We start from the raw sequence: 12,745 nt of genomic DNA, 5'->3' as shown, positions 1-12,745 counted from the left end.
GGACCCACCTTTCATACCAAATTGATTCTCCTTCACCAAATGACACTTCAGACCAAATTTTGTCAAAATCTATTGTTTATGACATGTGGTAATTGTACAAAGAGTCAATGGACGGATGTCAGACGACAATCGCTGCGACATGGCATAAGCTCACCAGTCTATTGGATCAGGTGAGCTTCAAATGAATAGATAAGGTAAAAAATTACAATATCATAATTCATCTTTTTTGGTATTTTTGTCTCCTGTGGTTTTGTCTTTCTCTTCCTTCTTTTTCTGCTGTCGTTTGAGTTCCCTCTCACATCGGCCATTAAGAATCTGTTCAGCAGCCCTGATCCCTGTATTGTATGATCCATGCGATCCAACCATGCCATCCAGACTTGTGTGTTCCCCAGCAAAATAGAGGTATGGACAAACTGGAGAGCTCAATACGTTCCACAACTCTTCAGTATTACCTAAAATACAGGCATAGACAGATTTTACAGCACAAAAATGTCCCACAACTCAGGAACATTATCTAAAATAGTGACATAGACAGACTGAGGGGCTCAGAACATCCCACAAACCAACAGTGTTATCTTAAACACAGTATAGACAGACTGAGGGGCTCAACACATCCCACAAACTAAGAGTGTTATCTTAAACACAGTATAGACAGACTGAGGGGCCCAACACATCCCACATACCAACAGTGTTATCTTAAACACAGTATAGACAGACTGAGGGGCTCAGAACATCTTACAAACCAACAGTGTTATCTTAAACACAGTATAGACAGACTGAGGGGCTGAGAACATCCCACAAACCAACAGTGTTATCTTAAACACAGTATAGACAGACTGTGGGGCTCAGAACATCCCACAAACCAACAGTGTTATCTTAAACACAGTATAGACAGACTGAGGGGCTCAGAACATCACACAAACCAACAGTGTTATCCTAAACACAGTATAGACAGACTGAGGGGCTCAGAACATCTTACAAACCAACAGTGTTATCTTAAACACAGTATAGACAGACTGAGGGGCTCAGAACATCCCACAAACCAACAGTGTTATCTTAAACACAGTATAGACAGACTACAGGGCTCAGAACATCCCACAAACCAACAGTGTTATCTTAAACACAGTATAGACAGATTACAGGGCTCAGAACATCCCACAAACCAACAGTGTTATCTTAAACACAGTATAGACAGACTACAGGGCTCATAACATCCCACAAACCAACAGTGTTATCTTAAACACAGTATAGACAGACTGAGGGGCTCAGAACATCACACAAACCAACAGTGTTATCCTAAACACAGTATAGACAGACTGAGGGGCTCAGAACATCTTACAAACCAACAGTGTTATCTTAAACACAGTATAGACAGACTGAGGGGCTCAGAACATCCCACAAACCAACAGTGTTATCTTAAACACAGTATAGTATAGACAGACTACAGGGCTCAGAACATCCCACAAACCAACAGTGTTATCTTAAACACAGTATAGACAGATTACAGGGCTCAGAACATCCCACAAACCAACAGTGTTATCTTAAACACAGTATAGACAGACTACAGGGCTCAGAACATCCCACAAACCAACAGTGTTATCTTAAACACAGTATAGACAGACTGAGGGGCTCAGAACATCCCACAAACCAACAGTGTTATCTTAAACACAGTATAGACAGACTGAGGGGCTCAGAACATCACACAAACCAACAGTGTTATCCTAAACACAGTATAGACAGACTGAGGGGCTCAGAACATCTTACAAACCAACAGTGTTATATTAAACACAGTATAGACAGACTGAGGGGCTCAGAACATCCCACAAACCAAAAGTGTTATCTTAAACACAGTAGAGACAGACTACAGGGCTCAGAACATCCCACAAACCAACAGTGTTATCTTAAACACAGTATAGACAGATTACAGGGCTCAGAACATCCCACAAACCAACAGTGTTATCTTAAACACAGTATAGACAGACTACAGGGCTCAGAACATCCCACAAACCAACAGTGTTATCTTAAACACAGTATAGACAGACTGAGGGGCTCAGAACATCACACAAACCAACAGTGTTATCCTAAACACAGTATAGACAGACTGAGGGGCTCAGAACATCTTACAAACCAACAGTGTTATCTTAAACACAGTATAGACAGACTGAGGGGCTCAGAACATCCCACAAACCAACAGTGTTATCTTAAACACAGTATAGACAGACTACAGGGCTCAGAACATCCCACAAACCAAAAGTGTTATCTTAAACACAGTATAGACAGATTACAGGGCTCAGAACATCCCACAAACCAACAGTGTTATCTTAAACACAGTATAGACAGACTACAGGGCTCAGAACATCCCACAAACCAACAGTGTTATCTTAAACACAGTATAGACAGACTGAGGGGCTCAGAACATCCCACAAACCAACAGTGTTATCTTAAACACAGTATAGACAGACTACAGGGCTCAGCACATCCCACAAACCTACAGTGTTATCTTAAACACAGTATAGACAGACTGAGGGGCTCAACACATCCCACAAACCTACAGTGTTATCTTAAACACAGTATAGACAGACTGAGGGGCTCAACACATCCCACAAACCAACAGTGTTATCTTAAACACAGTATAGACAGACTGAGGGGCTCAGAACATCCCACAAACCAACAGTGTAATCTTAAACACAGTATAGACAGACTGAGGGGCTCAACACATCCCACAAACCAACAGCGTTATCTTAAACGCAGTATAGACAGACTGAGGGGCTCAGAACATCCCACAAACCTACAGTGTTATCTTAAACACAGTATAGACAGACTGAGGGGCTCAACACATCCCACAAACCAACAGTGTTATCTTAAACACAGTATAGACAGACTGAGGGGCTCAGAACATCCCACAAACCAACAGTGTTATCTTAAACACAGTATAGACAGACTACAGGGCTCAGAACATCCCACCAACCAACAGTGTTATCTTAAACACAGTATAGACAGACTACAGGGCTCAGAACATCCCACAAACCAACAGTGTTATCTTAAACACAGTATAGACAGACTGAGGGGCTCAGCACATCCCACAAACCAACAGTGTTATCTTAAACACAGTATAGACAGACTGAGGGGCTCTGAACATCCCACAAACCAACAGTGTTATCTTAAACACAGTATAGACAGATTGAGGGACTCAGAACATCACACAAACCAACAGTGTTATCTTAAACACAGTATAGACAGACTGAGGGGCCCAACACATCCCCCATACCAACAGTGTTATCTTAAACACAGTATAGACAGACTGAGGGGCTGAGAACTTCCCACAAACCAACAGTGTTATCTTAAACACAGTATAGACAGACTGTGGGGCCTAACACATCCCACAAACCAACAGTGTTATCTTAAACACAGTATAGACAGACTGTGGGGCTCAGAACATCCCACAAACCAACAGTGTTATCTTAAACACAGTATAGACAGACTGTGGGGCCTAACACATCCCACAAACCAACAGTGTTATCTTAAACACAGTATAGACAGACTGAGGGGCTCAGAACATCCCACAAACCAACAGTGTTATCTTAAACACAGTAAAGACAGACTGAGGGGCTCAGAACATCCCACAAACCAACAGTGTTATCTTAAACACAGTATAGACAGACTGAGGGGCTCAACACATCCCACAAACCAACAGTGTTATCTTAAACACAGTATAGACAGACTACAGGGCTCAGCACATCCCACAAACCTACAGTGTTATCTTAAACACAGTATAGACAGACTGAGGGGCTCAACACATCCCACAAACCAACAGTGTTATCTTAAACACAGTATAGACAGACTGAGGGGCTCAGAACATCCCACAAACCAACAGTGTTATCTTAAACACAGTATAGACAGACTACAGGGCTCAGAACATCCCACAAACCAACAGTGTTATCTTAAACACAGTATAGACAGACTGAGGGGCTCAACACATCCCACAAACCAACAGCGTTATCTTAAACGCAGTATAGACAGACTGAGGGGCTCAGAACATCCCACAAACCTACAGTGTTATCTTAAACACAGTATAGACAGACTGAGGGGCTCAACACATCCCACAAACCAACAGTGTTATCTTAAACACAGTATAGACAGACTGAGGGGCTCAGAACATCCCACAAACCAACAGTGTTATCTTAAACACAGTATAGACAGACTACAGGGCTCAGAACATCCCACCAACCAACAGTGTTATCTTAAACACAGTATAGACAGACTGAGGGGCTCAGAACATCCCACAAACCAACAGTGTTATCTTAAACACAGTATAGACAGACTACAGGGCTCAGAACATCCCACAAACCAACAGTGTTATCTTAAACACAGTATAGACAGACTACAGGGCTCAGAACATCCCACAAACCAACAGTATTATCTTAAACACAGTATAGACAGACTGCAGGGCTCAGAACATCCTACAAACCAACAGTGTAATCTTAAACACAGTACAGACTGACTGCAGGGCTCAGAATATCCTGCTTCGGCAAATGATGGCCACATTTCTTACAATAAATGTTTGAATAGACTTTACATGAGTATACAGGCCTTTGGATAAAGCAGAAATATATATACAGATAAATGAGAGAATACCCCACAAATCACTATTATATTACTATATACTGATGTTCAAACAAACTTGGGAGCTCATACCTGTCAAGACCTCATTATTAAGTGTTAACCGAACTGTGAGTTCTGAATATACTACATTTGTACATTGTAGAAGCCACTGACATCATTAAATAGCGAAGTCATCAGTCCATAGTGAGTAAGATACCAAGTACAAGGATTTCTGTGAAGTACATACCTGCCCTTGGGTAGGCCCCAGATCCCAAGGTGAATGGGTCACTGGTCCATTGTGATCTCACCAATGTAGTCATGTTATGTTGGCTCACCAAGTCTTCTCCAAACAATTTCCCTAAAACTTTCATTACTTCAACAGAAGAAATAAAGAAGATATGAAGATAGAATTGAATTCACCAGATGATTCATCATAGAAATTCAGAATAAAGAAACAAGTACTACATATCTAATTATGCAATTAGATATGAAATTGGTAAAAAAAAATTAACCAGAAAATAGTGTCATGCTTCACATTACCATGGCCATGGTGAAGCCTCTTGCCCCACCCTTAATTTCTGCACCCCAAACATATTTTTGTCATGTATGCGTTTACATGACTGAATTGGGGTAATTAGACAAAAAAAATTGGCAAAAAATTTAAATTTCCATGCCCCAAACATATTTTTTGTCATGTATGTGTTTAAATGACTGAATTGGGGTAATTAGATAAAAAAACTGGCAAAAAATTTAATCAGTTAGAGAATAGTGTGATGTTTCACTTTACCATGGCCATGGTGAAGCCTCTTGCCCCACTCTAAAATTTCCGAACCCCAAACATATTTTTTGTCATGTATGTGTTTAAATGACTGAATCCTGTTTATTAGATTTTTTTTATCATGTATGGAGGAACATAATCAGGTAAAGTACATTTGATCATACAACATCAAGACGTTTTTGCCTTTTAAAATATCATACACAAATTTGCCTTGTGTTCATTTCGCCCTCTGAGCATTAGCTAAAAGTGTTATATAGGTGTAAAAATTATTAATCCATCTTAAATCTACCTTCCTTGATCATGGAAAAAAAATCTGTGAAAATTCAACAGGGCTGAAAAGTTCCTGGTATACAGGATGCAGGCCAGCATTGTGATAAAATTGTAGAATTTTCTATAGAATCTTATTCAACATCAAGTAATACACATTATTGATTTCCGTTCTCTTTACACATTTGTTTACCTTCTTGTTTCAGTTCCTCTACAGGTGTTTGTTCCAAGTTCACAGCTGCAGTGTCATATAATGAACCAATCAGAAACGGCCTACCAACCAGATTTTGCATGTTGAACCAGGTCTGGATGAACGGCTCTTGCCCTTCTGGTGTTGTCATGGTAAATACACCGATATCTGTCGGCCAGAATGCCTCGGAAAAGCCTACGATCACTTTTTGTGAATTGTACACACCTTTAAATGAAGAAATAGAAATAATGACAACATTACTGACAAGGGCCATCAGAGATGGGTTATGCTCCCCTACAGAGACAAAATTTATTGATGAAAAATAACAAAGGCCAATAAGAGAAATATGATTCTTGTGCACCTCCCAACCACTTGTTGAGAGCCATCTACCTATAAAGTTTCATCTTGATACCTTTTATAAATTTTAGTGCAATGCTATAGACAAAATTTAACTATGAAAAAATAACAAAGGGCAATAACTCCTTAATTATGCAAAAGAGAGTGATGGCTCTGGTGCACTACACTTCTCCTTGTGGTGCTCTATCTACCAATGAGATTTTATGTTGATACCTCGTACAGTTTTCGTGTTATGCTGCGGACAAAATTATGACAGGCGGACGGACGGATGGACAGACAAAGCATAATAAGGAACAAATTTTGCAGAAATCTGTAAAGGCAGTTTTCTTTTGAGGTTACTATCTTTCCACTTTTCTTCATAATAATAAATTTCGGTGATGAGTTTTTGTGAAATAGACTGTATTTTTCCGTATTATAAATTGTTTATAATCCTTGTCTTAATCCCTTGCGGCATGGAGGTTACTCGATGCTCTTCTGAACATATAACTAGACAATGCAATAATACAGTGCACTGGGTACAATGACAAAATGAAAAAAAATTGATACATACACATATTCACAAACTTCATTATTTACTATGTACATGTTATATAACATTGTATATAAATTCTGTTGAATGTACTGAAATTCTTTAATTTGTTAACAATACATTATCAACAAAGAACACAAGAATTAACATGAAACATCCATATATATTGAATGATGTTTCTCTCCTTTACAAAACTGCCAGAAGTAATTGCTTTCTTAAAAAATAAGGAGAGGTAAAAATAGTTTCATCAATTTACAAAATAAACAGTAAAGAAAAATATACAATTGAAGTTATAGATATTGATAACAATATATACAGTAATGTGTATATGAGCAAATCGCAAGAAATGAAAAAGAAAATGAATTAAAGAAGTGAAAGAGGCTTACTATGACAATTGTCATGCTGTAAGGGGAGTGAACCCAGGACTTTCAACTCTGGCATTTCCCTAATCTTTAAGTTGAGGGGCAATAAATGATATTTTCTAAACTAAAAAAATAAACAAAGATATCTTTAAAATCCCCAAACACAAAACAAAAAAATAAAAAAATATAATATCCAAAATCGATAAAATGCATAACCTGAATTATTTATCATGCTGATGATGTACATTTCAATACAGCAAAATATTCACAACAAAGCTTTGAGGGCAAGGGACAACACAAACATTTCAAAGAATTAGACGTAATGTCGTAAAGTACATACATTATTCATATACTTTAATAAGCTCACAGAACACAACTTGACTTCACTCACTCAAAATCAGGGGGGTGGGCTTATTTCAGAACAATGACAAAATGTTATTTTGTAATTTCACTAAACAATGTCCTACATATAGCAGGGAAGTGTAATGCGTTTAAATTGTATCTGTATGTGTGGGCTTGTTATCAAACATGGGCTTGCAGCCACATAAAAACAGCATATAATAAAAAAGCAAAGGACGATGGATAACAATAATAATTCAATCCTAAAAATTCTGTTTTAAAGGTTTTTCTCCTCAAATTATAAAGGAGTCATTTGGGTCATTACTTCACTCTATCATGGGTGAAAAAAACGATTTGTACATAATTACCTAATTCCTTTATAGCCTTGTACCATTCTGTAGGAAGTACAGGATCAAACAGAATGGCTTTGTTCCTCAGCACACCAATGGGCACTGCCACAACCACAAGGTCAGCAGTCAGCTGTTTCAGGTCCTTGGTTCGCACAATGACCTTCTTCTTGTCTGAATCAATACGGATCTGTCTGACAATCTGGTTAAGGTTGATGGAGAGCGGTCTCTCTGACCCTAGACCAGACACAAGGCTATCAAGAGAAAGGTAATTATTCTCCTTATATTATCACATATACAGAAACACACATAAATAATAATAATAAAGTAAAGTCAGTGGATGGGCTTATTAAAGGACAGTTTTCAAAATAGCATCAGTTTGTAATTTTACTTAATTGTAATTTATTCACAGGTGGACTTGTTACTAGACACAGAATCATTCCCAAATAGATGACAAAACTTATAATGGTGTCAGTTATAATGTAATTCTAAATTAATTTGTATTCACTAAGTTTATTACAGAGAGGACTTGCATCAATGCATTAAAAATTGAAAATCAGTTAATGTTAAAATTTAAAACCTTACACATCTAGAACCTGGTCATATCCATCGACAACCACTGTGTTCCAGCCAAACTGTTTCACTGGGTCAAAATGCATTGCAGAGTAGTCTGCCTTGGCGATGGCATGATGATTGCGTAGAATGTTGGTAATGATACCTCGGTCACCTTGGAATGTATGACGTGCGATTTCGTCCTCAACAGCCTTCTGTAGAGGAATATCTACACCAGAAACTTTCACTTTGTCTACAGCAGTCTGTATGATCTGCACCAAGGATAAAGATGTCACATGACAAACCATATATTCTATAAAACTCCAAAACATTATGTATTGAATTTTCCTTAATTTTATCATAACAGTTTGAATTTTAAACTGAGTCCTTTTCTTATGAAACATGTAGACTCCATTAGTGTCCATCAAAAATCTAGTCACAAAAATACAGTTTGATGTATGTTTATATACTATGAAAATAGAAAAGCTTAATGTATTTATAAACCCTGACATGTTTCAATCAGCCCCTGATTACAATTTTTTTTCTGTTGACAACTAAATAAAGTAAAATGATAATAGAAATAAAATTAGTATCCAGATAAAAGTCATTTAAAACATAAAAAGATGACACAAACTTATAACAATTTTTTAAAAAAAATTTGATGTTTCCAAAAAATTCTTACAGAGAAAACTTCTGTAAATATTTTATTAGCCTCATCCCCTTTGAATATTTTGCCAGCTTCTGGAACATGGAGCTGAATAGGTCCAGAAATTTTAGTTCCTAGCTCTCCTTTCCTTGCAATAGCGGAGATGGGGTTGTCCTTTTCTTTAGAGTTTATCCAGACACATCCAAGGTCTGTCTCTGCCCCTAAAATCAACATGGTAGGTTTATATACATGTATGTAAATATATACATATATTAGAATAACTTAAAACAACACGTCAAATTAAGCATTAGCGGTTTCATTGCTGAATCTTCATGATGCTTAATAAATTGCCTAGATACAATATCTGTGATGTAATAACAAGAGTGATTATTGTATCTAGGCAATTCATTCAGCATCATGAAGATTACGAATGAGAGTGCTAATGCTTAATTTGACGTATTGTTTTAAGCTATTCTAATATATTTCACCAGGCACTGAGAATTCAACTTTTCTATTTGAATACATATATATATATGTGTGTGTGTGTATTTCCTCTTCAGTAACCAAGTAAATTAATTTTTGTTATATTTCATTACAAAATGAAATGGACAAATCTGAAAAGGAAAGAAATATCTGAGAACATACCAATTGGATTCTTGAAGAACTTCCTGCTTGTCCATATCCGACCTCCATATCGTTCTTTTCTTGCTTCTAGCACTGTTACCTCATAGAGCTGGGAAGGATGGTTGGCCAGTTTCCTGGCAGCAGCGAGACCTGATATCCCTCCACCAATCACAAGCACTTCTTTTGTTTTAAGTGCGGTTTCTGATTCACAAACTGCTGTAAGCAGCATCAGACACATCCAAATAATTGTTTCCTCCATAACTAAAAAAAAAAAAAAAAGATTTTCATGGTAAATTAGAACAAATTTAATTGATGTAAATTTTGTGTAGTTGCAACAATCACTGGCTTGGTAGCTACGATGGTTTCAATGCTTGATGGTTACAAAAAGGTCCTTGGTTGAATCCTAGTCTGTTTTATCTTCCTATATGTCACCTAAATGTAATTACCCACTGCTTGACTGTATGCTACAATATTTAAATTTTTTTTATCCCAAGGCAAGTCTAGAACATCCATTCCCAAATTGTGATGAGTCCCATTATTAAGAGATACGTGTATAGTGAGCCCACTAGAAAAAGCATGAGTCCAGGACTCCAATATTTTAGTCCCAAAAATCTCTGTTACAATATCAATTATTGGGTTAGAAACACAGGTTAGAAACAGTCTAAGGAGATAAAGAAGTTCAGTCAGATTTATTGAGGGTAATGCCAAGGTGACCTTGTCTATAATTAGTTTGGTAGACTGGCAGTAGTTCATCAGTTCATTATTTTATTTTATCCAAGTAAGGAACTTTACCAAAAAGACATCTTTTTATTTGTACACACACAAAAAAGCTTTAACCCACTTTGTGCACCAAATAAACAGTGAGTTGCATGATCAAGAAGCACATGTATTCCACTACAGACCCCCTGCAAGCGTTTTGTAATGATTTATAAAGATGGTGCTGTTTGGTATTAATTTGGAATACAAGAACAGTATACAGTTAGTTTGTTCCTGAATTTACTGTAACAAAGCAATAAATAAGTATGACAATCTGACATCACAGTTTCATCACCAATGTGTAATAATGTGTTAAGGTCATTTGTAAGTGTGTGAAGTTTGAATACTTTAAGAATTTAAGCCACTAGTGTGCTAACAAAGATTTTCTAAAATAGTACCAGTGACATTGATCCAACAATTCTGAAACTCAAACTTATATTTTAGATTCTGTATGAGTGTGTGAAGTTTGATCTCTGAAGGAATGAAACATCTTCAGCACTGACAACTTGCTTAAAACAGGAAAAGTGACCATGATTCTGAAAACCCTGAAACTTGAACTGTCCTAAGGTACATTTGTTTGATGAGAATCCCTAAAGGAGGAATTTCGCCAGATAACTGTCAAAAGGAGGGAATAGGAAGGGACAGATGGGGAGGAAAATTTTAGTTAATCAACCATACATTGTACCTCAGCTCCTTGGCTTCCTAGGTCAGGGTTTTCCATAATTTTGTTAGTAGTAGGCTGTGTAGTGAAAGTAGGAGGCTGGCGAAGCTAGCCGACCCGAGCCGCAACGCGGTGAGGTGGGGGTGGCCTGCCGTGCACGTGTAGTCGTGTACGGAACATTATTAGGGAACTGGATTGGTGTATGCGGCCAAATGATTAAAGTAGCCGGTCAAATTGGCCGGCGACCGGCTCTTTTGGAAAACCCTGCCAGGTAGAAGTAATAAATAACCCAGACAACAATTACTCTGGTTGTGATGTTCTGGCAATTAATGACACTGTCTTCCATTTATGATTATATTATCAAAGCATTAGTATTTATATTGGAGTTTTGAGTGCTACTGGAATAACTCATGTTCATGCTTCATTTAAATGTCGTTTTACTAATTATGAAAACGACATGAACAATAAAGTACATCACAGTGACCTTTGACTGGAATAATAGGCTTAAGAATATCTTATGGTTCAGGTGTAGTATTCTGGACAAGAAAGCTTTTTACCTGTAATTTTTTGTACTGCCCGCGTCTCTGAATCAGTGTTGATGCAAGCATTAAAACCCGTCCCGTGAAACGTCCAAACGACCTAGATTTCAAAGTGAAAGCGGAAGCGTAAAAAGTCACATGATTTGTCATAATTTCCAATATGGCGTCGCCTGTTCCACCCCCACCAGACTTGGCAAGTTCGGATCAAGGAGCAGCTGCCACAGTACGAACTACTGATGAAATGCATAATAATCATGTGTCTAATACAGTTATTCACCTATGTTTTTATTGTCATCCTAATATCTATGTTGTAATGACATAACACACTTCTTGATTTTGACATCAGGTTAAGGCTCCGTCAGTGCTAAACCACACCGCACACTTTTCCGAGTAAAAATTATTTTACTAAATGAATTTGAAGGATAGGCTGAAGTTAGAACGCATCTAGTCATGTTGCAGACTATTTGTTGCATAGAGTAATCAAACACTCAAATTAATCAGAAGTTCTCTATCATGAAATAGTGGCAAGGTTCAATATAAACACATGTACTTGACGTTCTTCTAAAATTATCAGACATGATGAAATTTTCGAAATTTCCCAAATTATGGGGCTAGTACCTATCCCCAATTTTTTAAAACATTTCTTTTGATTACTTGGATTTTCCACAGTTTTGCCTCTTAGGTTTGTAATTTGGGTCCCGTATCATTACTGACATGAGTTGTAGAATGCAGTTTAATTATATTGTGTGGCTCAACAGAATCTTATCTAAATTTGACACTATTTACTTGTGTTTCTTTTGTACATTCCTTGAAAGCTTTTTAAAGAAGGCGCTTGTTCTAAAAAAAAAAATGAAAATGTATTGGCCATGTGGTTGCTATCTAAGTTCAGTTCTAAGAAAGCAAATACAAATCGTATGAAAAGTAACAAAAAATAATGTAATTTTGCACATTAGCATTGTCCATTTGTACTTTGCAAGGGATATTTACATTTGTACTTAAGTTTACTAAATGATTAATATGGTTTTGCATTTGGTGAAAAACTAAATCATTATACATCTGACAGAGTAATGAACCTGTTGGGGGCCAAAGGTCCTGGGAGCGTGCCTGGGATGTGAATGAGATGAGAAAAGAAGCTGGGAATTGGTCCTTAGCAGCTGATGCAGGGGTTAGTATCATGTAACTTGGAAAACCAAGAC

At 37.4% G+C, this 12,745-nt stretch overlaps 2 protein-coding genes across 2 annotated transcripts in view; one reads left to right on the top strand and one right to left on the bottom strand.

Moving 5' to 3' along the window:
* Positions 1-210: 210 nt before the first annotated feature.
* Positions 211-9,852, bottom strand: LOC132548334 (uncharacterized). Its single transcript, XM_060212191.1, has 7 exons — positions 9,615-9,852; positions 9,006-9,190; positions 8,357-8,595; positions 7,793-8,025; positions 5,841-6,062; positions 4,850-4,975; positions 211-452 (listed from the first exon to the last, which is right to left on the bottom strand). The coding sequence occupies exons 1-7, from the start codon at positions 9,850-9,852 to the stop codon at positions 211-213; spliced, it is 1,485 nt and encodes a 494-aa protein (XP_060068174.1).
* A 1,857-nt stretch (positions 9,853-11,709) lies between these two features.
* LOC132548333 (WASH complex subunit 2C-like) overlaps positions 11,710-12,745 on the top strand; it is a 36,846-nt gene continuing 35,810 nt past the window's right edge. Inside the window, exons 1-2 of the mRNA XM_060212190.1 lie at positions 11,710-11,772; positions 12,613-12,714. Of these exons, the coding sequence (XP_060068173.1) occupies positions 11,710-11,772; positions 12,613-12,714 (165 nt within the window). The remainder of the gene's footprint in view (positions 11,773-12,612; positions 12,715-12,745) is intronic.

The sequence above is a fragment of the Ylistrum balloti genome, unplaced genomic scaffold, assembly GCF_031769215.1.
Source record: "Ylistrum balloti isolate Yb309-2 unplaced genomic scaffold, AGI_CSIRO_Ybal_v1 Utg370008, whole genome shotgun sequence".
Classification (NCBI taxonomy): Eukaryota; Metazoa; Mollusca; class Bivalvia; order Pectinida; family Pectinidae; genus Ylistrum; species Ylistrum balloti.
Note: the sequence above shows the minus strand (reverse complement) of the source record. Positions and strands in the feature narration are given on the sequence as shown.